Source organism: Electrophorus electricus, chromosome 26 (assembly GCF_013358815.1).
Source record: "Electrophorus electricus isolate fEleEle1 chromosome 26, fEleEle1.pri, whole genome shotgun sequence".
In the NCBI taxonomy this organism is placed as follows: Eukaryota; Metazoa; Chordata; class Actinopteri; order Gymnotiformes; family Gymnotidae; genus Electrophorus; species Electrophorus electricus.
Genome location: NC_049560.1, coordinates 2,761,265 through 2,786,480, shown reverse-complemented (window position 1 = coordinate 2,786,480; position 25,216 = coordinate 2,761,265). Strand labels below are relative to the sequence as shown.

The window sequence follows — 25,216 nt, the reverse complement described above, 5'->3', positions numbered from 1 at the left end:
TGCTAATGTGTTGTAACAAATACTCATGTGTGTGTGTATGTGTATATTCTCTATTATCTGAAAACGATTGACTGTTTTGTGATTGACATCTTTCGTGGAGTTAAAAACATGCTAAAACTCATTGCTGCTAAGGCTGATTTTGGAGCTATCATAGTGGTGTCTGCCTCTCCTAGAAACCAGATACTGGATAATGACGCGCCATTATTGACGGCACTGCACCTTTATGACCAGCAGGTGGCACTGTGGTCCTGTGCATGCTGGATGTTGGCCACAGACTCATTGTGCATTGGTTAACTTGGTTGTCATGTGCTGATTAGAAACTGACTGAGCTTGCCAGCACAACACAGACAGGCATGTTTTGGTGAGTCTTCCAGTGAAGCAATGCATTTCGCTCATTGACAACAGGAGTAAAATTCCCCCAGCAAGCCTTCATCTCCGTCTGTGCAAAATAAAATGAAATAGCAGGCCTGCAAGATCGTCGCTGGGGAACGTGCATTATGTTTCACCTTCAGTGGAGGTCGAGGCATCTGCATCGATTGGTCTCTTTCATTAGCATAGTGTATGATCCGAGAGGTGCTATAAGACGGCCATTAGGAAATGGCGACTGTAGTAGAGAAGGATGTTAAAAGAGCTGGCTCTCTGATGAAAGCCCAGGAGAGGCAATAAGCCTTCTGTGCCGTGTATTGCTGCCCTTTTCCTGTGTGTAGCTTTGGCCTACTTGTCCACACGTTCGCGTGTGGAGGTGTGGAGATCGATGCTGCCCAATAAATGCACGCTGGGGAGGAGGGGAGAGGCCACTTCAGTAGGGCAACTGAACGGCTCGACACAAGGGCACTGACTGACGCCTGCCCCCTGCCATGGCCCCAGCCCCCACCGAGGCAACAATGTATCCAGATTTCTGGCCTGGCTCCTAACAGTCCTGCTGAGGTAAAAGACTGCACTGATGGAAGCATAGCCAGCAGCATGGGGGATTGGCGGTCGGTGCCCCCCAGGATATCGAGGCTGCCCTGGGGGAAGGTGGTGTGCCTCCCCCCCCCGGCTCGCCCCCTCAGGCCTTTGAGAAGGCAGCGGAGGGGCCGGCGGCGGGCTGTGCAGGCCCACCAACGTGGCTGTGCTGGTGCTCATCATGCCAGCGGTCCACGCAGCGGCGGCGGGCATTCATGAAGAAGTTGCTGACAGTGGAGAGCTCCAGGCCCAGCTGCTGTGCGATGGTCACCTGCATCTCCTTGCTCGGCCGCCGGTTCTCCTTGAAGATGGCCACGAGCGTGCGGCGCTGCAGGTCGGTGAAGACCAGCCGCTGCTTCTTGGGAGCCACGCTGCGCTCTTTCAGCTGCTCCTGCTCCTTTCGCTTACAGGCTAGGGAGGAGGAGAGGGGAGGAGAAGGGAGGTGATACAGAGTGGGAGGGATTGACAGAGAAGTGAGGGTTGTGTATGGGTGTGTGGGTGGGGGTAGGAGGCGGTACACAAAAGAAACAGCAGAAAACTCATTAGCCCCTTTGTTTGCACTCCATACAGAAATACTCTCAGGAGCCACTACTGCAGATTAACCACTCGCATGGAGTAGACATTATTTTTTTTTGGCCTCTGTTGTTTGCCTGTGGATTAAAAGTGATTTAAGACGAATCCATTGTGCATCCCTGGAGGCCAAAAATCATCCCTTTAAAGAGAGCAGACAGGGAGCTGGCCAGCAGTGAGCACTTCAGACCGGTCGTTAGAGACACTGCTGTTTGATTCAATATTAATGCAGTTTGGGCTCTGGGTGGGAGAGAGAGTGGCCGGTAGACAAAAGCGAGCCATGGCCGGGGAGCTTTTGTGCACGCGTGTATGTGCGTATGCACGTATACAGGCGAAGGAGAAAGCATAAGGGTGATATTGACCTGCACTGCTTTCCTGTGTGTGTGTGTGTGTGTGTGTGTGTGTGTGTGTGTGTGTGTGTGTGTGTGTCTGTGTGTGTGTGTGTGTGTGTGTGTGTGTGTGTGTGTGCACATGGGGTGGGGGTCGTCCGCTGGGACTAAATTGTGGATCTCCCTCCAGCAGGTTTGCAGTCTGTGACTTCAAACAGGAGCCACTGGAGGGCTATCTGACACACTGCGAGAGAGGAGATATTTATAACTGCCCCATCCACCCCACTGCATCCACACAAAAACGCGTTTTCAGTACGACTGTAGTAGAGCAGTGCTGCAGCATTCCAGTCCTTCTGTCATATGCGTCACAGTCTGCATCTGTCTTCTATGGGGAGTTATAAAAATGTCCCAGCATAAATAAAAACATTTCACTGTGGGTTTCCTGTCCTTTTTAATCCCCCCTCTCTTTCACTCTGTGTGTGTATGTGTGTGTGTGTGTGTGTGTGTGTACATGCATGCATGCATTTGTGAGGGTGGACTGACTAGAGCCAAACGGTGGGTCCGTGTATCTAATTACAGAGACTTGGAGTGCATTGATCACATCACCTCTCACAGTCAAATCGGTTTACCACAGGCGTCTAACCTCCTGGACCATATCCATCATGTTCATATTCCTCAATGCTTTCACTCAGACACACACACACACACACACACACACACACACACACACACACACACACACACACACACACACACACAAACTACTCTAGTAATTGTTTTTGTATTACATTACTCGTTTTTCTTTCTATTTGTATTAAACATGGTCTTCATTATTTACATACAGTCAGTGTCACGTTCCTGGAAAAAAACAACAACATGACAGCATGACATGACAGTCGCGGTTAAAGAACTGCTTGTGTTGTACGGCGAACACAATAACGACAGCACTGGCTATCCGAGCAAGGGACCCCTTACTAAAGTTTTGTATATTCCCTCCTCTAAATGAGGTGTTTTAGAGACGTACGCTTACGCTGGACACACGCTTACGGTGCCCTCTCCCGAAGGCTGGGTTTGTATGATAGCATGTTGTTATCGGTAGGTGTCGCTGGCGCTATTCCCTGGTGTGAACGACTGACTTTTGTAATCAATAGTGATCGACCAGTGGGGAAGGGAACCCTGATTACTGAACCGAGCGCGCCATAGAAAGTAAAAGAGAGAAAAAATCGAAAGCTTTAGACTTTAGAGCTTCACTGCACACAGGGTTGCATTATGCCAAGAAAGACGCGCAAAGAATGGTGGCATGTTTCTGCAGATTATAATACGTCTGGAATTTAGAATTTAGGCCTGTCTTAACACATTTCACAAAGAAAGGTAAAAAAAAAAAAGTCTCCATAAATAAATTAAATCTGAGAGACATGCGTAACGGCAAAAGGGAAAGCACTAAAGAGTGCGTCCACCCTGCCACCTTTTTAAAAAATACTAGACCATTACCTCTGAAGTTCACGAAACGAATAAACGTAGTGAATTCACACTGGGCTATTTTCACAGTGTACGTTTTATAGCCTACTTCACATAGTTTTACATTTTTTTATTTAAATGGAAGGTTAATACCTGTCGCTATATACGCGTATTACGTCTCGAATCAATAACTGTTGCAATAATTAATGACAGTTTAGGGCTACAGTATAAGTGTTAAACTAATTGTTTTCACTGTGTGTAAGCGGACGAGAGCCTTGTTCAGTTTCTTGTGGAGCATGCAAAACGCTGTCTCACCACTTTTTATCTGCAGAAGGCCCACAGTAGGCACATAGCGTTGCATTATTTTACTTGAATTAAAATTGAGCTAGTAATACTCACTGATCTTTAATTATATTAGCAAATGAGACGCATAGTGTTTTACTACTCATATAATCTCGTATGATGCAATTCATATACAATCATTTATTGCTACAACTGGCCAGCGAGGAAACAGTTCTGGCTTTAAACATCAGTGGTCACACATAAAGCAGATACACTCACATAGTGTGTGACACTCATGTTACTATATAAAAAATATAAAGGCCTATTTTTGTTACAGACATAGGTTGTGTTGTTGCTATTGGAACACAGCATTCCAAGAGTGAAGAGCGTAGGCCTGGTTTACAATGCTGTTCGACAGAGCGTGAATACTCTGAAATTTCTTTTCGTTAATTTAGGCTGCAGAATTTAAGATTTTTATTTTACCAATAAAATTTTAAAAGTCTGAAATAACAAGAAAGAACATGCAATACACATGTTTATTTTTTATTTTTAATTGATTCTTTTTTGCTGTGTGAGAAATGTCTGTGGTCAATGTCCAAATTAAGACAAAATCCAGATCTTTGAAGTTCCATATTTTAGTATTTCTGGGCTCAAAGAGTGAAACTAGCAAGGGCCATTTTGTTCCTTTTTTTAAAATGTGGGTGTGCGGGTTATGGGCTATGTGCTTTAAGGCCGTTCTATACTCCGAGTCACTAAATACTCCACTCATTACTTTAAAATATAATTAAGGAAGCTTGGTATGCTCCTAATAAACTTGTAATTTGGAAAATTGCTTCCTCTTGGCTTGATGGTGATTCTCTTTGACATAGATCTTGACTATATTTTGTTTTTTAAAATCAATTAAATTATTCATGAATAATGCTAAATGACCTATAACTACCTTGTGAGGTTGGGTGGACAAGAAAGATGCCAAAGACTACACGCTGAAGAGTGCGTGAGCATGTAAAGCAGACAAGATTTCACAAGTAATTCAGAAACCGTTCATGTAACTCTACTAGTGTTGCAACATTCTGTCCGGTAAAACCATTATGTAGTACATTATCACCTCATATTTAAATGCAACACACACACACACACACACACACACACACACACACACACACACACACGCACGCGCACACACACACACACACACGCACACACACACACACACACACACACACACACATGCACACACACACACGCACGTGCACACACACACACACGCACACACACACACACACGCACACACACACACACGCACGCGCACACACACACACAGACACACACACACACACACACACACACACACACACCCCAAATAAATAAATGCTGCTGCAGAAGTCAGTGTGCTCTTTGCATGCTCTCTTTAAAGTAGACTGAGGGGTCAAGGGCAGCAAACTGGTGGCATGGCGGAGCTGCTCATGTAGCCTGGCCCAAGTCAGTGGTGTGCAGGTCATCATGCAGACCTCACGTCAAGTCCATCTCTTTTTAACAACTGACCATAAACAAACATCTTATTAATATAAATAACATATGGCAGGAATATTTCGGTTAGATCAGGTCAGGATGTGCTTAGGCAGGTATGACATTGCACATCCTGCAGCAGAATATCAACACCGAGGTTTAATGTTCACATCTGATGTTCACATTCTTTTTCCTTAACTGCTGAGTCACAGCATCTCGAATCACGGACAGCTAGTGCGCAGAGTTTGGTGTTTGAATTCGTCCATTGTGAAATGAAAAGACAGTAATAAATGAACAAGCAAACATTGACAGGATATTTCAATAGTACTCCTGTTCCCAAAACAAAGCTCATAATTGATGTTATGCGCCTTAGTCATAACCTGCTTACCCATCACCTGCTGAATACATAGGCATAAAACCAGTCATATGTTTAGACATCATAACATCTTATAGAACTTATAGGACTAGCTGTCATGCATATCTTGCTCTCATTATTACAGCCCAAAAAACTTCTACACCATTAAATTCTTTTGTTTATTTTGTTTATTGTTTATTATACAGCATTTATGAGTACTCCACTAAAAACTATTTTTATTTTTCTTAACAAATAATGTTGATGGTTTGGGTTTATTCTCTACAAAAGTGTTTTAGTTGCTGTGTTGTAGCTCCCAGTTATGGAAGGAAAAATGTGTTTCAGTGCTGCCTTACAGTTCTGAGGAGTGCTGGTATATTAGCTAGCGCAGAATTCTACTTTTCCTTAGATTTCAGATTGGGTGCATCAGTAGCCCTGTGAGAAAGCATACCCACCAAGATCCTTGGGACCAATAAGAGACCTAGGACCAATCTGATCTGCAAACAAGCATTAGAAACCATTGTGATCACAATGTGGAGTAGCTCACCACATGAACCCATGACAGCATAACCAAGTAAACAGCAGGCCACACCCCTAGGGGCAACACCCTAATCTTCCCTGCCACACCTCACATGAAAGAAGGACTGTGGTGTAAAATAGGATTCCACTGCTTCAAGAGACTGACACGCTTGATCACAGACATCTTAATCTGACCTCACCTATGTTCCTGTTGAAGGAACAGTTATTTTGAGCAGAGTACAATAATAGAAACTTGATTATCTCTCTTCCCAGCAACTTTACTTGTGCTTTTATTTACAATAGGGATTTCTTTTAGGGTTATAGACTTAATACTGAGGAAGATGAGAACTGTATCCTACCTCAAAAATGTGGTTGTAATTTCTTTACTCCCAATATGTGTGGATCCTAAATAAAGACTACACCAAAAATTGTATTAATTAAAATTCACTACTTTCATTTCACTAAACATAGGTCATTAGAATAGTATACTAGCTGTATTTTGACAGTCCTTATGTTTTACTCCCTTCAGCTACCATGAACTCCGTTTACTTTGGGCAATTAGGTTACACTCTTTTTTACGACACAGCAGACTAATTTTATCTTTTCTTTTGCTTTGATTTATTGAATGGTCGTCACTGTTATCAGTGGAACTCTGATCATCCAAAGTTCAGTCGTCTGAGAGGGCCAGGGTAGAATCGGCTGGAAAAGGTGGTGGTAAGGATAAGGCGAGTCAGACCCTGCAAGCTTTGCGTGAGCAGAAAATCAGCATCTCATAAACTGAACCCAAGGTATAAGGTCCTGCCTCCTGTTTGATTAGGATGCGTGTAGGGCCTGCTGTTATGACAACACACCTTATCATCAGCAGGCAAAGCACCACCGGGCTATGTAAAATAAATAAATAAATAAATAAATAAATAAATAAATAAATAAATAAAAGGGCTTTTTCCTTAAAACACAATTTGCAAGAGAAAACTATGCTTACCACTTCAAAACCCGAAATGCACCCGCCCCTTTTTAGTGCCACCTGCCATAGCACCCCAAATTTTAGACAAATGCAATTACTGTAACCTTACGAACGACACGGAGTCGACCCCACGTGATAGCCTATAAAGTGCTTTGCACCGAAATTACGTCGTTGTGGTGTCGGTTTAAGCTCAATTTCTACACTCCGCACGTCAAGTTATTTCGTCTTTTTCCATACAGCAGAACCGTATTGATCGAGGCATAGGTTAGCTAAAGAACGTCTGCCGCTTTGAAATGTGTCAGAACATGACCGAACAGCGTTTCGCGTTGCACTTGTGGGCTGTGGTTTTGACTTTATTGACCACGGCGCGTTTAAGTTTTGAAAGAAAGGGACTCGGTTTAATGATCTAAGTTTGCAAGTTGTACGATGCAGTCAAATAAGTTGGGTCTTATATTCAGCTCTGATAAAATGATTTAATCTCTCTATGCGCTTGTGATGATGTAATGCAATTTAACCCTTTGATGCGATCTTTCTAGTCGACCGGTCTCTTTACAATTTGATTTAAAGGTCACTCTTTCCCATCGATCCATTTTTGCGGGTGAACAACGCATCTTGCACAAGCAAGCTATAATAGACAGCATTTTAGGCACGGTAGCAGCAACAGTCTTGTATTTTAGGATTTCATTTACGACTTCGCTCTCTTGAGAGGTTGCAAGCAGCGGAAGAAAAACTCGAAACCTACGGTCACAAGCCAGTGTTTAGTTATAGATACGAATGAATTTAGATGTAACCAATTACAAAAATGTGGGTAGCAAGGTTCAGTACAAAGCTCATTGTAAACCATGTTGGTGTGCTGCATGGTGAAGAAAGGCCGTTCGCCTGTCCGGGACAGCTTTAGTTATTGAAAGGGTAGAAGAGATCAATACAAATTCACTGCTGGTTAAATATAGTCTACCATCAGTGTAGATGTGGTGTATGGTATGAGGATGTTTATATGCCTAACAAGCCCAGTCATCGAGCACAACATGAGCATTTATGATGAATTTGACTAGATTTGCACGAATACCGGTAAGCCTTTCCCCGGTCTTTCTAACACACGTGCAAATAGAAAAAATATCGTTGCACGCGTGCCTTCGTTTACACAGGCAACGTCTCCATAACCGAGGCATTACCATCTATCTCTCAGCATCTATCAATTATTAATGTGGATATCGATCATTTTCTGTTCCTGTCTAAACGTGTCTCCTCGGAAAATGCCTAGATTCCAAATCCTAAATCAATTGTCGCACACTGGTAGACTGGCGACTCGATAGGAAATCTTACAGTCGGCAAAACATGGTGCCATCGCACCCCCCCCCCCATCATCATCATCATCATCATCATCATCACCATCATCATCTTCATCATATTTTTCTCTATAGCCTACCGGTAGCTTTTTAGTAGAGTAGCTCACACGTCTTGATTCATTTAGTCAAAGTTTATTTCCATTTCTTCTAATTTATTTGTCTCCTTAACTTGTTCCTCTTTGTTTAAAATTAAGGTCTACGGTCTAATTAAGGAGTTTAAAACGAAACCTCAATTTTCTCCACATATATTTGATTATAAGACGGAGCACAAAACGTACACATTAAAATTTGTTATTTCCGTAATCTAAAAAGCCTATAACCAGTGAGACGCTCCAATGGGAGAGAGAGAGTGCTGAACTGGAATAATTGATAGATGCACTGGCTATCTTTATCGATCGCTGTATCGACCCAACCAAATACATTGAGATGGAGTGTGGACTTCTGCTGATGCGAATTGTTTTTCATAGTTAATGCAATCTTTAAATGTCTCTTTTCCTCCCGCACAGGTGCTGTGGTATCTGATTTGTGCTTTATTAATATCTGTTTCAAATTACACTGCCTTTTGCATAAAGCATTAGATACCCAATCACCCTTTAATTTGCAGCTGCACTAAAGTAGCGACAAAACGGCCGTTTTTCATCTTGCAACACCAAATTTAAGAAGACGCATTATGAACTCTGAGGTAGCCTATTCTAGCATTCACAATATACTTGGAAATCATTAGATTTTCTTATTCATTTAATACAAAATTAACTGATTTTTCGCGTCCAAATAAATGTTCTTCTTAAAAAAGTCCAAAAGAAACGATGACAACTGGTCTCCCAAACACTTATAAGCTATTTTCACATTTAAAAAGCAAAACAACCGCATTGATTTTGTGACTGTGATGAATTTGGAATAGTAATTTAAATGTATTGATTGAGGTTGCCGGGCGCGTGGTGTTCTTTTATTCTCTTTGAAACACAACCCCCAACTACACGCGACTAGTGCATAAATGCACATTTAAATGCAGTAAGTAAAATCGTGCCACATAAATTTGCATAGCTTTTGTGGTCATACAATCTTTCTAAATACATTCCATACTGCAGTAAGTTAGGTGGTAGGAAACAGCGACTCGCTGCTGTCTTCCTAATATCATTTCCGAATAGACACACTACGTAATTTACAGTGGATAGCTATTTGTTACAGTAAAGAGAGAATAAACCGTATACAGTAGAGATTTTATGTTCAGAATGGCAATATTTTATTGATTGATAATTTTTATATTAGGCTAATAATAATCAGCATAAGTTTGCGTAATGCAAATCTTTATGGAGCTGAGATCTATAGTAGCCTGTTATTATAGTAAGATAAACAGGGCTTCATTACACTTGCCTACCTGTGGATCCAGAGGCTAAACTCTTTTTAGAGAAAGCTCCTGGTGTTATTGGAAGGCTGAAAGAAAAAAAACTCGACGGACAATTAGCTTTAACAGCTATGGCACTTAAGGGGACAATTTAATAGTGTTTAAATCTTTATTTACCAGAACCGCTTTAAATGCGCAAAGGAACAATTTACATTTCATTAAGTGCTTTTCAGCAGGGCATTGACCGGAACTAAAACATGCCACTCTAGCCTAGTTAATTGAACCTTCAACTGAAATACGACAAGTGGAAGTAAGGCTCGACACCACTTTTCTGTGTGAAGAGAAACAATGAACACTTGAAACTATGCAATTCTTTTACATACACGATGTTCCTTTTCAGTTAGTGACTCGTAAGTAAACGTTTTACGAATGAGTTGCCTGTAAGTCTGTAGTTTCATGGAATTGATTCTGTTTTAAGAAGAAGGCTATAAATGTAAGAAACAGCTTTAGTTAAATTATATTAACTGAAATTGACACGTGAAGTGTCAACGGACAAGGTGTGCGTGGCGTGGGTAATCTATAGAACATGATAAAACAACATTCATAAATTGCGTGAGTTGGAACCTGTCTGTCAGGTCTGGATATGTGAGACCCTCATAGCCTCACAAAGCAATACGGTAGCCTAATGCTAGAATAATGACCAACCAATAGTTTACTGATAGTGCCGTTATCGGACAGATAATAGTCATATGTTCTGAGACTAATTTATTGCAACCCAAAAATAATGACAGAAAGGCAAGTATCTAGGAATTCATCTACTGTGATCGCTAGATGACCCATGTTGCAGCCCCCTCCGCGACCGAAAGTAATAAGAAGTCGCCCAAACACTTTGCGAAAAAGTAAAATGAAAGACCTGTGAAAATTACCAACAAGGAAGTCATTTTATGTCAATATAAAATAACCAACAAACAACTAAAGTAATCTACAGAAAATATAGATTTTGTTTGTTTTGTGGCTTATGGATTTGCAGTCAGCACCGATTTAATGGCTCCTTCATAGGTAAATCGACGTGTTTTTGTGTGTGAGAAGTGAAGCCTCTATAGCCGATTTCCGGTCGCCATGCTTATAATTGACCTACGAACCTGTTAACATAAGCACCTTTACACACCTGCAAGTCTAAGGGCCGACATGCGCTGGAACTCAGGTTCCTGCAGCCACTTCCACATCCTTCGGAACGTCTCGCGACCTGACTTTAGTTTACTCCAAGGTTTAGGGTTCCGCAGGAGATCAGAGAGCGTTCCTTGAGAACGAGACAAGATTCGCTGGGCGAAGATGGCCTGTGGAATGCTGTACCTTTTTAGCTCCGCCGTTATTCGCTGAGCCACCTCTTTGGTGTTTATTTCCTCTACCTGTCCGGATGCACCGCCCTGCACGCCTCCCGCTGTATGTCTGTCTCGCTCCGAAAGCATAGATCCGTTTGCCTGAGAGTGCGAGTGACCGTGATGGTGAATACCGTTCAGAGTGGACATGATTCCAGCACCATGACCGCCCAAGCCTCGCGCAATATGCTCGTCGCCCCTGCTAAGCATCGCGGCGTGAGTCTCAAAGCCTCCCGGGGTGATCATCTTGTCACCGGGTAGATGAGCTCCGGGACCGTAAGCGCTGAGAGGTTGCTGAGAGTTGTGCAAAGGACCCAGACCGTTCGAGAGAGGGGACAAGGGCTGTCCCATTCCAGAAATGTCTTTGGGATAGTGGCCATATAAATTACTCATAGACGCCAGGCCCCGGTCATCGCGCATCAGAGTAAAGCTGCCGCTAACATTCCCAGCGGCGAGGCGCTGGTGTGCGGGATGGTGATGAGCATGCGGGTGCGGATGATGGTGAAATTTTTCGGAGACGGTGGATATGGGAGGCAGGTGCTGCAGCGGCGTCAGCGTGGTGTACGTGCTGCTAAGACTCATGTTCGAATCACAAGACATGGTCATAGCGGTATGAAGAGGACCGGACAAAGAGTGGTCTGTGCGATATTCCCCAGCGCCGTCCAGTATCGAGGCCATGCTAGATACCATTGTCGATCGGCCGTGCACTAAGTTCCTATGCGATGCCGACTGTCGCGCGTGGGAAGAGTTCATCAAGTCACCCGCTTGATGAGAGTGTGAAACGGCGTGAAGGTTCCCAATATTCTCCATCGTAAGTTCCATGACTGAAAGACACCTCTCGCTCTCTCCCCCTATCGCTTTCACTCTCTTTTCGCCCCCCTTTCACCCTTACTCGTTTGCGCTCCCTCTTGTCTTACACTCCCTTCCAATAAATTTTGAACGATCTCAAAGCCGCGCCATTGATCCCAGGATCTCCACTCCAGTCAATCCAGCATCATTTTACGAGCTCTTCGGTATCTCGAGGGAGAACGGTTCTTCAATCCGACCGCACACGCTTGCTTTGGTTTGTGTAAACGCTCGTATTTTACTCACCGTATCGCCTATGCTACTGAACGACTCGGATGTGCAGCCAATGTGTCCGTCTGTGATCGCGCACAGGATTAAGATGCGAGTGTACTTGGGAGCGCGCGCTCTATGTTCACAGCGTTTTACTCAGACTGTGAAGCCTTTGACGTCACCACTACTGTCTGCCTTTGTGGACTACCACCTTCGTTGTTTTAATAGGCTATCTGGCAAATCTTAGCGCCATTTGAACAATATATTTTCCCTAACTGCACACTTCGAAATCAGTGAGTTATTAGAGATTCCTTCATGGGCGTGATTAATCGGTTTTCCCTGATAAAGCTGCTCAACCTGGCGCCAGGATAAAATATCGAAAAGGTTAAATATTAATGGATTTCCCAAACTCTCCAAGATAACGTGTTTGCCAAATTCCTCGTGAGCGATATGAAATCACCAGACCCATTTACATTATAGTCCTAATTATATGCGTAACACGTGAGGCCTATATTTCCCTAGAGAGCGCAGTTAACGAAGACAACAGTACGACTATCTCTGAGCACTACGTCGAGAAGTTTTTCCTTGCGATTAAGTCCCTTTCTGTTATGCTCATAAATTAAACGTAAGGAAGATAAAAGCTTTTATACAACAGCAAAAATAATGTTGACCATGTTTGTTTGCAGGCTACTTTTGACCTATTGTTGGTGATATGTTTATTCCAAAAGGGTTAGCTGCTCTTAGTTTGTGATTTTTAAACAAGCGTTTCTTTCTGCAGTGTTGCTCAACAGTTTTGACTTGTATATGTGTCTAAGCCTTATCCCCAGGCCCGTTGTCAGCAATGCACCGGGTCAAATCCTTTCCACTTCATCTTGCCAATTAATGGACTATTCGTTACTCGATACATTGAAGATACAATAAGTAGGCCAGCACTAGAGTAAAATACGACTTCTCTAGGAATGTGTTTATAGATAACTGCAGGCCTAACAGCTGCAAGACAAATTATGCCTTCGAGACCAAAGGCCTATCGTCTTACCCACAAAATGTCTCCTATCCACAGCGTCCACACTGTATATATCCAACGTCACCAAAAGAAAACAGAATGGACCTTGTCACAGTCAGAAGTCAAAGTCAGAATCCAAGCACTTACTAGAAATCCAACCTAAATGTTTTGTAAACAATAATTAAATACTAAAACATATTGAATAAATTAATGTGGTGGGCTAACGGTTAAGCAAGAAACATAAACAATAATAAATAGGCTAACAGAAAAATCTAAGTTATAGTGATGCCAAAATGTATGTTATACATGAGTATTTTTCCTCTCTATCTCCGCGGAAGGTTTGACAGACTTTGAAGCGTCACTGGATCGCTCTTGAAAGCGTTGGCATTATTTGTCTTTGTTCAGGAAATAATATCTAACCTATTATTAGGTCAGCACTTAACCACAACAAACCTGCTGTAGCCTACATCGGGGAATTTAACCAATCAACCAAACAAATAAATAATAATAAAAAACAAAACATAAAGCAAATCATTTTAATGAATTACTGAACCAAAACCCACAACCTCTCCCTCAGTCTATCTAATCGCAGATATTTTTTCCCCATCAGAAAGAGGCCTATACGCTGCTCCAAAGTTATCATTAAGCAGTTCATAGTTTGTCTATTTTAGCTCTCTTTAACGCTTTTTTAAAAATGTGAACTCATTCACAGTTCATAGCTGTTTCAATGTGGTGAGGTACGCTTGTAGCCTGCCACAGGAAAGGATCACATGTTTCTAGTACAATTGATTACAGCATTGATTAGTCATCTGCTACTCACAAAAATCATGCTTTGCTGCAGGATAATTGAATGTACTTTAATGCTACCCACTGACCTGTTACCAGAATGTTACAGTAGTTGTGAACAATAGATAATTGGGGAAAACATTAAGCAAATATCAGTTTCCGAAACAGGGTACTATTTATTTGTAGAGAGGACTAATACAATCTGAAACATCGAATCAGGAAAAGGCCGTTTGATATATTAATAAATATGAAATATACCTAATGGTAATAGTACACTATTGATTGTGGGTGAATTCAAACATTCTTATAGTTAATTTCAAATCAACCAACTGCCAAAAGACTAATAAGAAAGAAAAACACTACCAATGCTATGTTCCAGCTATATTCTGCACTCTGAAAATGACAAATACGCTCTTTACACAAACCGGTTCTCTATATTGTAGTGCAAAATATACGCCTACCGTTGTTGCAAATTTTCGAGAATAGTCTATGCTTAAAGGCGCGCGCGCACACACCCACAAATAAATAAATAAATAAATAAACAAACAAAAACGTTAACGGAAAAACAGTATTTGTACAACATTGTACAAAACAACCGACGATTATGAAGGCCTACGTCCACGATTCATTTTCGCTCGAATATAGCATATTCCCTGTGGAGTATTAATTTATGGAAGTAACACTGCTGACAAAAAATGGACTTAAAGATACACCCTGCAAATAAAAAAGCACATTTTTAATTTTCTGAGTGTCAGTGCTTTAGAGGATGGTTTTACCTCGAACCGCAATCGCTCAGGAGTGTACTTCAGCCTTGAGCCTACAGGTTGTGTACGTTGTTTAAACTGTCAGATTATGTAAGAGATCATTTTTCGTCTCTGTAACAACAAATAACAAAATTATTAGATTAAGTAAAATCTATATCATACGACGATAATCTCTGCAAATAATATGATTGATAACCAAACGCGGGCAGGCCAATTTCAGTCATGGAAAACAATCAGAACCGAGACACTATTCCTGGTAGGCATTTTGTTTACAGGAGCAATACATTTTACAACTGCTTAAACTACGCGTTGCAGAACATGCTATATAAATCAATATTTCTCATCATATATCTGTTAATGAAATTCTTGATGTCATAAAATACATTTTCTTTATATCATCTACACACACGCCATACGCAAAGAAAAAGTGAAAAAGAAAACCTTCAATAAAGTTTATTACATTGAATTTATCATCTCCTCTATATTAAGCTACTGGTATTAGTCTACTATTAATAACTTAGCCTACAGGTAAAGGTCATAGTTTATCTGAACGATTCAAACGTTTGACAAATCTAACTATTTTTTTGTCTGTTTGTTTGTTATGTACTGTCATTTCGTCGGACAATATAAACCTATATCTTACGGGTTTTGTTTGACTGCATGCCCAGATTTTAAAATGTGATAACTAAGGGTTTTCATAATTTTAATAGTTCTACAAAAGTTATTCTAATAAAATACATTATATATATATATATATATTTATTTATTTATTTATTTTATTTTTTTTCAGTGCTCTTTTCAACAAGCACTTTTTATGGCAAAAACCTTAAAAGGATAGCAAGTGTGTATCTTGTAACGGACTATTTGTTAAAGAATTAGTAGGGCGCATAGATTTAGAGACCTGTGTATTTGAAACTGCTCCACAAAAGAGAGCTATAGCACCTCGCCCTGATCCATATATCCGCATTCTGATCGATTGGTAAATGGCACTAGAATTCTCAGGGACCGTTTTATGCTTTCAATAAGCACACGAAGCCTGTAGCCTAAGAAAAGAAGTTTAGACTATAAATTGAGTTTTATTGTATTATGAAATAATATTTATTAACATTAACATTGGTTTTACTCTAATCGTCTATGAACAACTGACTATATCAATCCACGAATTAACCTACACGTTTTCTACTGCAATTTCAGCACTTTAAGGCAATGTACAATGTATTAACAAATACCGCTTATTTCTAAGATGATGTAATAGCTTTAAAAAATTGGTTTTATTTTTATACTTATAAACATTAGTTTTTAACCTATTGAAAGCTTAATCGATCAAACCTAATATCCCTATTATTCCATTGAAAGGGAATGTAAAAACCATAATCTATTATCTTTAATCCTCATGTTTACATGACCAACGCTGTGAAATTCATACTTCTTTTTATTTACCCAGTATGGTTCCTTATATTTGGATTGTGTGCAATGACCAATGCTTATTTTCGAGCAGATAGCCTTCTGGTATGGTTTGAAAAATACGCATACTTCTTGTGAGCAAGATAGTGTTTTACAAAGTTTTACATAGTGTTTAACAAAAATCTATAATTTCGTTCAGCAGTTTAAAGCATACCCCAAATATCAGCGTCATACTGTGATCGATGGATTGATTATTATGGTATGGAAGCTCGAATATTCCTCTGATCATATAACTGTATGTTTTCTTCTTTGTATTACTGTCATAACTGCATTAATGTTCCGTTGTCTCCGCATGTTAACTGCGTGTGTGCTGCGTATCAATTGCGTACATATCTTTCATAGATCATTAACTCAATGTTGAAATGTGATTCTGCAATTTATATTTAGAATAATTAGGTTTTCATGTTAAACATTTGTCCTATTTGGGACATTTTTGAAATTATATGATTTACGTTTAGTTTCTTATGACAACAGCGAAAAGCTGGCTATATTTAACCTTGCTTGTCAGTCAGCTTTGCCCCGGCCGTTCCAAAGATATATAATTTGCTCAGGGACCACTAGGAAACCATCCCTCTGACCAGGGAGCAAACACGCACCATATTTCTCGGCACAACCACACTGTGTGACTTCTGTCTTTCAACTTTCAACTTCTTTACTTGTACATACATTAATTTTGAACTCATTCTTTGTGTAAGAATAATGTCTGGTTTGATTCAGGAGGGGAAAATAGTAACAGTATAAATGATAAAAGGAAACTTATGCTTAATTTAAACGGCAATATAAAGTTGTTAATAACACCACATCTGGTGAAATGTACATGTTGCATAATTACTGATTCTTGTAGGATGGGTTACACCTGGAATACCTGTTGATAACTGTTTAAAAAATATTACTTTAATAAATGTAATAAACAGCCAAATCCCTCTGAAATGTCATTATTTCAAGCATCTTACAGAAGAAGCTGATTAATATATATATAAAAAAACAACAACATAATAGGTATGTTGCAAAATAACCATATTTGTGCATAAAATGTGCACTATTGTAGTCACTTTATATGTGGCCCTCAATGCTAACACTAAATATATCCACAAACATGTCAACAGTGTGGCAGAATGACCACAATATAAATTCAGTTTAATGTAGCTTAGCTTGGACACATTATGCTCAATTATGCATGGCAATATGCATTTGCATGCTAGTACCTTTCTTGCATTTTTTTTTGTTGCAGTTTCTTTGAAAGTAGGTGTGTGTGTGTGTGTGTGTGTGTGTGTGTGTGTGTGTGTGTGTGTGTGTGCGTGCACACCTGCTAGTGTGCATGCACACCCATGTGCATATCCAGCCTTCAATACACAGGTTCAGACCTAGAGAGAAGAAAAAAAAATCAACCTTCAACACACTCGATAAAGCACTGGTTGCTAGGAGACTGAGGGAGAGATGGATTGAGAAGGCACAGTCGATCAATTCTGGAGAGTGAGAGAGAGAGAGAGAGAGAGAGAGAGACAGAGAGAGAGAGAGAGAGAGAGAGAGAGAGAGAGAGAGGGAGAGAGAGACAGTGCGAGTGTGTGAAACCAGAGTGGATAGCTGAAAGTGACTGTGTAGTTCACCATGCTGTATTAGAGACCATGGCCAAAATGCTTCTGCACACCTGTGTATGTTAGCTGTGCCTGACCTCTAATAATGAATTCATCTGTGCCTTTGTCCTCTCCTCACTCTCCCTGCCCCCAAACCTCTGTATTTACATTTATATTCATATAGCCTTAACCCTGTAGCTATTGACTGAGGAGTTTTTAATTGTGCATTTTGCAACCCTCAATCTGATTCCAGCTCCATCAGTCCAAATAGATGCCTAGCCCCCCCACAGATAGCAACACACACACATGCATGCACGCGCACACACACGCACGCGCGCGCACACACACACACACCCTGCAGTGTGTCTGCACAGAAGAGTGTTGAGTGAATCGATTGGATATTGATCCTCCCACTCACCTCCCTGCAGTCAGCTCTTGTCCTACATAGCATGGCCTGTCTGATTCCTCCCTTAATGGCTTTTATCCAATGCCAATCTTTATTTAAACTGAAAGTAGGAATTAGCACTCACCCCCCCCCCCACACACACTCACACTCACACACTCACACTCACACACTCACACACACACCACATTGCTCTTCTTTTTTATTGTCTTTTTTTCCCCCGATAACACTGCAGTTTTTGAAATTTGCTGGTATGCACAAAATAAGACAAAATGCACTATGTAGAATGACTGTCACATTTTTGGGGCATGGTGCATAATATTCTAACTTTGTGAGAAATTGGAGCTATTTGTCTGGTTTAATATAAAAGTGCCATATCCAATAAGATATTGTGTTCAATCTGTGCAGGCATGCACAATGGGGATTAATAGATCTGCTAATACCACAGATAAATCAATTTCTCCCTCCCACAGAGCCTCACCATCCAATAAGAAGGTGTGTCTTTGAATCAAAAGAATCTGTTCAGCCAATTGCAGGTGTACTAAGAATAATTTGACAGTGGGATGGTGGTGAGCCTCAGTGGAGGCAGGGAGAGTCAATCAGAATCTCATTAGTAGGAGAACTGTTCCTGAATAGTATTGCAGAGTTTGTTCTGTGCTCTCATACACAAGGCACTGCGATGTGCAGCCTCAGCCAAAATTCAAATGTTGAAATACACAGCAATGGATCTTTGAAAACTACTACAGCACCTGTAGAATTAATCTCTGGATGAAAAATGTTGAAAAGTCCACTACTCTTTATATATTAACCAAGCGGATGCTTTGTAGTCCACTACACACATTCTCTCTCATTCTACTTTTTCATTCTGCTTTCTTGAACTTGCACTTGTTTTCATATGTAGACACAATTTTCTTCTTTTTTCAACCAAATGCTCTTATCATAAGAAGCTAAAAATATTCCTTTTTTTTTCACACAATATTGATTTTGCCTGTAGCAATTTCTGTGTTGTCTGTGTGTGGTGTATGGAAGTGGTACCAAAAGGCTCACAAAACAACTCACGAATTAAATTTAGTTGTGGGTTTAGTACTTTTAGCATACTTCCCATGTATACTATGAATTTCAAAAGCCAGACATTTGGCAAATGAGTGAAAAGCATATTCTTTTGCTCCAAGCATCCCTGGCTCTTTTTGTCACAGGGATGGAATAGAAATGGAGAGAGTTGATCAATAGCTTATTGATCCTTGTTGGCAGGAGTCAGTGGAATTGAGGGATAGAGGGAGAAAGATGTGGGGGTTGATTGTGAGATGTTGGGTTTTTGAAATCCTTGGTTTAGACGATGATAAATGCCCTATGAAAATAGGTGCTGTTGTTCCTCTCACCGCATGGATGCCCTTCATCATGCAGCTTCTCACACCACCCAGACTGGTACCACCCAACTGACAGGAGGCTTTATTCTCCTCATAAAAGAAGAAAGCAGTGAAGCAAACCAGTTACGCTTATGCAAGATAAAATGTTCTGCTGGGTAACCTCTGCCTTAAAAACATAAGGTGTTTTGTGAGAATCATTGGATGTAATCTGGTGCTAGTGAATTTGAGGTATTACAGTATTCATAAAGTCATGATTAATGGAAGAATTCTCAGGCTAAAGGCTCTGAATTGTACCATGAAGTGTGTAGTGGGCAGAAGGTGTTCTCTTAGGTGTGCCTTGCGAACAGTCCATTCCGCACCAGGAGGCCTCAGACTATATTTGCTTTCACAATCAAAATCCTAATATTTCTTATTGTGTGCACATATGTGTGACATGTAACATCCTATATAGACCAGGCACATGCACACTATTTACACATATTCAATACAATTAAGACATTAACTAAGGTGGCGATAAAGAATAAGAAAACAATAAATAGAGAAAGTTTAACAGAGCTAATGTAAAGGCGCCAAGCATGTTGAACATATTGCATGCCTATGAACAGAATCTGAGGACATATAATTACATATTATTTACAGTGTATTGCAGTTATGTGAACACTGTAGTTATTTACAGTATAATGCAGAGTTATGGACATTGTAGGGTTGTGCAAAGATGCATTGTTTTACATAGGAGTTGTGAGCCAGCAAGAGAAGCAAGCGAAGTTTTGTTTAAAGTGCAGAGTTTCCACTGAGTGACCACTGCGGTTAACGAGTGCTACAGCTCTGGGGAAAAAGTGGTTTGCATTTCTTTTTGTGCTGGCTTTGATTGGGAAGGGAGTGGAGCACTGTACTTTTCCAATTTGCTCCAATAAAGGTTACCTTCCGCACCCTGTGCTCCTGCGTAGACCTGAGCAGGAATCGATGTTGATCCACGGAACGCATGCCCACTGGTGAGGAGTGTGCCAGCCGGTTCCGAACATGTATACAGGCGCGAGACGGCTCCGTATCACCGCTGTCTGTCGGGATCTAGGTGCGTATGATGCTCTAATGCGCAAGGCTGGCCTCCCATCGATCCTGCGCAGGATGTCAAACATTTTAGCGGCAGATCTTGTCCTTGTTATTGCCCTCCATGGCCAGGCCGTTAATGCACTTAAAAAAAAAATCATTTGTCCCTATATCTACTCTAACCCATCCCCACACAGTGCCCAGAGCAACAGAAGAATACACCACCACTCCTGCCATGGCCCCTCCCGCTCTCACCCCCGGCTTCTCTCTTCGCCCTCCCGTTCGCCATCTCCATCTATCTTTACGACACCTGGTCGCATCTCCCTAATGTTTCCGGACTCGACGGTCTCCATGCTCAAAAATTCATAATAAAGCTTTCTGTGTGCATTTGCATGTTTGGCGACGTGAAGTATGACAGGGCCAATAAAAATACTGTTCTCACTGGGGCAAGGCGAGAGATGGAGGGAAAGTGCAGAGTTGGTATTCTACGTCCCAACGACACTATCTGTCTTCCTTCCTCCTCTTATCGTCATCTATCGCTCCGCATGTCCACATAACAACCTGGAGGTAGAGTTGTGGATTAATACTGTGCCTGGCTTCTACAGCACTGAAGTTTTTATTATTTTTTTGGGAGGGGGGGGGGTTGGGGGTGGTGGTGGTGGTGTCTTAAATGCATCAGTCTGCCTACTTAGTCATTAATCCATTTGTCACTAGTCCTGGAAATGGGCCTGCTCTTCCTGTAGTCCTTCTTGATATCTCCAGTAGATTTACAGAGAATATTTTTTTATTGCTCATTTAAACAGATTTGCATCTTTACAGTCTATACAGTATGGGTCAGAAAGAAAGTCTACAAAACAATCACTGACCATAGAAGTACCAACTACCACCTTGAAAATGTAGCAAAATCTTATAATTATTAGATTATAATTGCATTACATAGACATATTAAAGATATTTTTCAATAAATCTTGTCATTTTGGTGTAGGACTAGGGAAAGTGTGGGCTGTTGAGTGCATCTTAGGGAGGAACTGTTTCTCAACAGCAATTACTTCTACCAATTTACCCACCCTTACTCTCTACTCGTTTATCTGAATTTGAACCAGTTATCATTCTCAACTCATGTTTCAAACCTGATCCAGTAAGGCAGAGTTCTCCTTTGTATCATATGAAATATTCAGTCTTTTCTCTCACAGGAAGGTGCTTGTGAAGTTTCTTGTCTTCTCAAAGCTCAACTATAACTCGTTAAATGCTGGCCTTCCTCTACAGGCCATCAGCCCTCTATAACTGATCCAGCATGTCACAGCACAACTAGTCTTTAATCTTTGCATGAGATTTAGTAGTAGCTCAGTGGTAGTTGTAGTAGGTTAAGATACTTGACATGTAATTGGAAGGTTGAGAATTCAAGCCTCTCCACTGCCGAGATGCCACTGTTGGGCCCCTGAGTACGGCCCTTAACCTTCAATCGCTCAAGTTGTATTGAATCATAACTGTAAGTCGCTTTGGATAAAAGCATCAGCTAAATACCATGAATGAATTTAAACCCCATAATGCTCACTTACAAAGCCAAAGATGAACCAGCCCCTCCCTACAAGATGAAGTACTCCATGCCTTGAGTACATCAAACCTCAAATACAGCTCAGTTTGAAACACCATGCTTCAAGTCTCATGGAAGCATCAAGATTGTTCTCTGTCCTTGAACTGGCTGTCTGGACACCAGAGTCCACGGCTCTCTTCAAACATAGACTGAAGATTGATCTATTTGTGGAGAATTTAAATGACCATTAATCCTGCACCTATGGAAGGTTTATACAACTGTTAATTAACTGAACACTCTAGCACTTATTGTTTGGTATTAAAAACAACAGCAGCAATGTTTGATTTCTATAGTGCCTTTCACAAACCCAAGGACATCTTACATTAAGTAATATATATTTAAAAAAAACTAAGGACTTAGAAAGAGATAAAGAAGGGTATAGACAAGAAAAGAAGCAAGCAAGGATTTGAAAGAAGTCAGTGGAGAGCAGTTAAGGAGAGACCAAGGCAGAGAGATCCAAAGCTTCAGGGCAGCGGTGCTGAAGGATCTGCCACCCATGCTTGAGTGTATTGTTTGGTATTGCACTTATCATTGTTTGACATAGAACTTATGCTTATTTCACATTTCATCTGGGTATCAACATTGATTCCTGTATTTAGCAGTATTCTAGTTCAACAGTATCTTTGATTCTAACCTACTGTACTGGATAGGATACATTCCATGAGTAGATGACAAAGCACTTTTGTAAGTTGCTCTGGATAAGAGAGTCTGCTAAATACCGAAAATGTAAATGAACCAGTGAAAGGAAATTTTCTCCAAGTGCACCATAACAGGGTTGCTCACTACCTAGGAAAAACCCCTTTCCATCTCGCACCTCTTCTGCTATGGTAAACCTGCTTCATGGTGTTAACAGAACACCCTCTGGCGCTGCTGCCGCTATTGCTCTGCCGCTGCTCCTGTGTGTGAGTGAGTGTGTGTGAGTGTGTGTGTGAGAGAGAGAGAGAGAGAGTGAGAGAGAGAGAGAGCGAGAGAAAGAGAGAGCGAGTGAGTGAGTATGTGTGAAAAGGGGTTATTGTGAAGTGTCATAGGGAAAGGCTTAAGAGGTGTTTTAAGTTGTTTGTGTGAAGTATGTGTTAGTGAATAGCTGTGTTTAGGGTAAATGACTGAAGCCCTTTGGCTGCACCTGGAGTGCTGTGTTTGGGCAGTCCTTACATTCCCGAGGCCCTTCTGGTTCTTGACACCTCTTAACCCCAGATGCTTGAGATCATAGTTTCCTGCCAGTCTCCTTCTCACGTGTGCAAAACAGTGATGCACACGTAAAGGACAGCCCAAGTGTATCCTTAACATCAAGCCCTTTATCAGGGACAGGATAGTGAAAACATCAGAATAATCCAGGAAAATTATACTTTAGTTTAATGCTGCACTCGACAGTCACATAACGCGCACAGGGTAGGAACACAACGCAGGCACTATTTTAAAGGCAGCCTATATTCGTTTCTGATTTTGCTGGAGGGCGACATTCATTGGGAACCATACAACCGATTAGCACCTGCTAGGTATGACCATCTTTTACGCCATATACATTTACCAGTAATCTAATTAGGTCTCAACTGTTTTTCTATAACTGTAACGGATACAGCTACCTGACGTATTCTGAATACGTAACGTCGTTACAACAGAGGCGTTGTAAACATTTGGGGTTTAGATCAAACCTAGTTTACCCTAACGTCATTTACGTTAGTTAATTTAGTACGAGGACAGTACCTTTGTTATCTTAAGGATACCATGGTGATATGTTAAATTCACAACAGTATAATATTCTAAATTAACTCAACACCTTTGAAATGTTATTCGCCGTTGCTTGGTTTGGCATCCCAAACGCAGCGGTGTAGCCAGCGAGCTAAACGCAGCCAACGTCAGTTAGCCAGCCAGTCAACAGCAGTTCATTAGGCTTAATCATTTCACCGACTCACTGCTACTAGCCAAAGTGTTATAGCTGCGTATCCACAAACATGAAATAACTTTCCGTGGTTCACAGGTCGACGCTGGTGTTATTCAATGTGAAATACTCTTGAAAATGTTCTTATGGTCGTTGTAGCTAGCTAGTAGTAAGCTTGCTCACTGAGGTGACGGACTGAATGATACATAACGCACACAAGACAACAAGCCCTATGAAGATATTAGGGCGGAGTTATATGTGGCGATATTTATCCAGTAGTAAAATTCTGCTCTGTTGGTTTGCTGGTCCATTGCTGGTCTCCACATTGTTCTCTTTTTACAACTCTGGTGTAGCAAATCTTTGCCTCATTTTCCCATACAACTTTGTTCCAAAACCTAGGCTGTTGACGAGGCGAAACCGTGGTTTGTATGTTGTGGTAAACCCTCTGTCATACTCTGGTATTTATGGCAGCCTCTCACTTAATTAAAAGCTAAATTTTCAGGCTTCCGGTACTGTGGCCTTCAGTTGTCTGCCCAGTTGTTTGTTATAGTTAAGATTATCAGTTTGTTCGTGAGTCTTAAAAATGTACCCAAATGTAGACTCTGTAATGCCTATTGTTCTGGTACATATTCCAGAAAGAGAATTTCTCAGTCGCAACAAAGAGACAGTTTTTATGTATATTGGGATTTTGTTGACGGGTAATGGAAAAAGTGTGCATGAAACTGACCATCGAGTCGGCGGTAGTCGGCAACAGACTCTGAACCGGTGTGTGGTAGGGAAGCAGGAACATAGTTAAAGTAAAAAACTAGTGGTCAGTCTGCATCTTCATCTATAATCATGAGATATGTTTTAAATGAAAGAAGAATATCTCTTTCTCTTGCTCACACACACACACACACACACACACACACAAAGGCTGGAAATTAGATTTCTCCTCTGGATGGCTGGACTCTCTCTCTCTGGGATAATGTAGGCCTCAAACTCGAGAGAAGCCAGTTAAGGTGGTTTGGGAATCTCAGAAGGATGCCCTCTGGTGGCACCCACTAGAACTCTTTCAGGCATATACCGTTGGAAGCAGGCCCAGGACTCAATGGAGGAATTATATCTCACAGCTGGCCTGTCCACGGCATCTGGATGTCCCATGTGAGGAGCTGTAAACTGTTGCAGGGAATAAAAAATCTGGGCCCTTGCCAGAACACCACTCTCACCACCCAACCTAAAACATGATATGAGTAGTGTGAGCAGGAATTGGGGGGAGCCCCCCCCCCCCCCAAAAAAAACACC

The 25,216-nt window shown here is 41.2% G+C and overlaps 1 protein-coding gene across 1 annotated transcript; it reads right to left on the bottom strand.

Moving 5' to 3' along the window:
- Nucleotides 1-1,048: 1,048 nt before the first annotated feature.
- onecut3a (one cut homeobox 3a) lies at nt 1,049-11,817 on the bottom strand. Its single transcript, XM_027018118.2, has 2 exons — nt 10,785-11,817; nt 1,049-1,356 (listed from the first exon to the last, which is right to left on the bottom strand). The coding sequence occupies exons 1-2, from the start codon at nt 11,815-11,817 to the stop codon at nt 1,049-1,051; spliced, it is 1,341 nt and encodes a 446-aa protein (XP_026873919.2).
- Between the last annotated feature and the right edge of the window lie 13,399 nt (nt 11,818-25,216).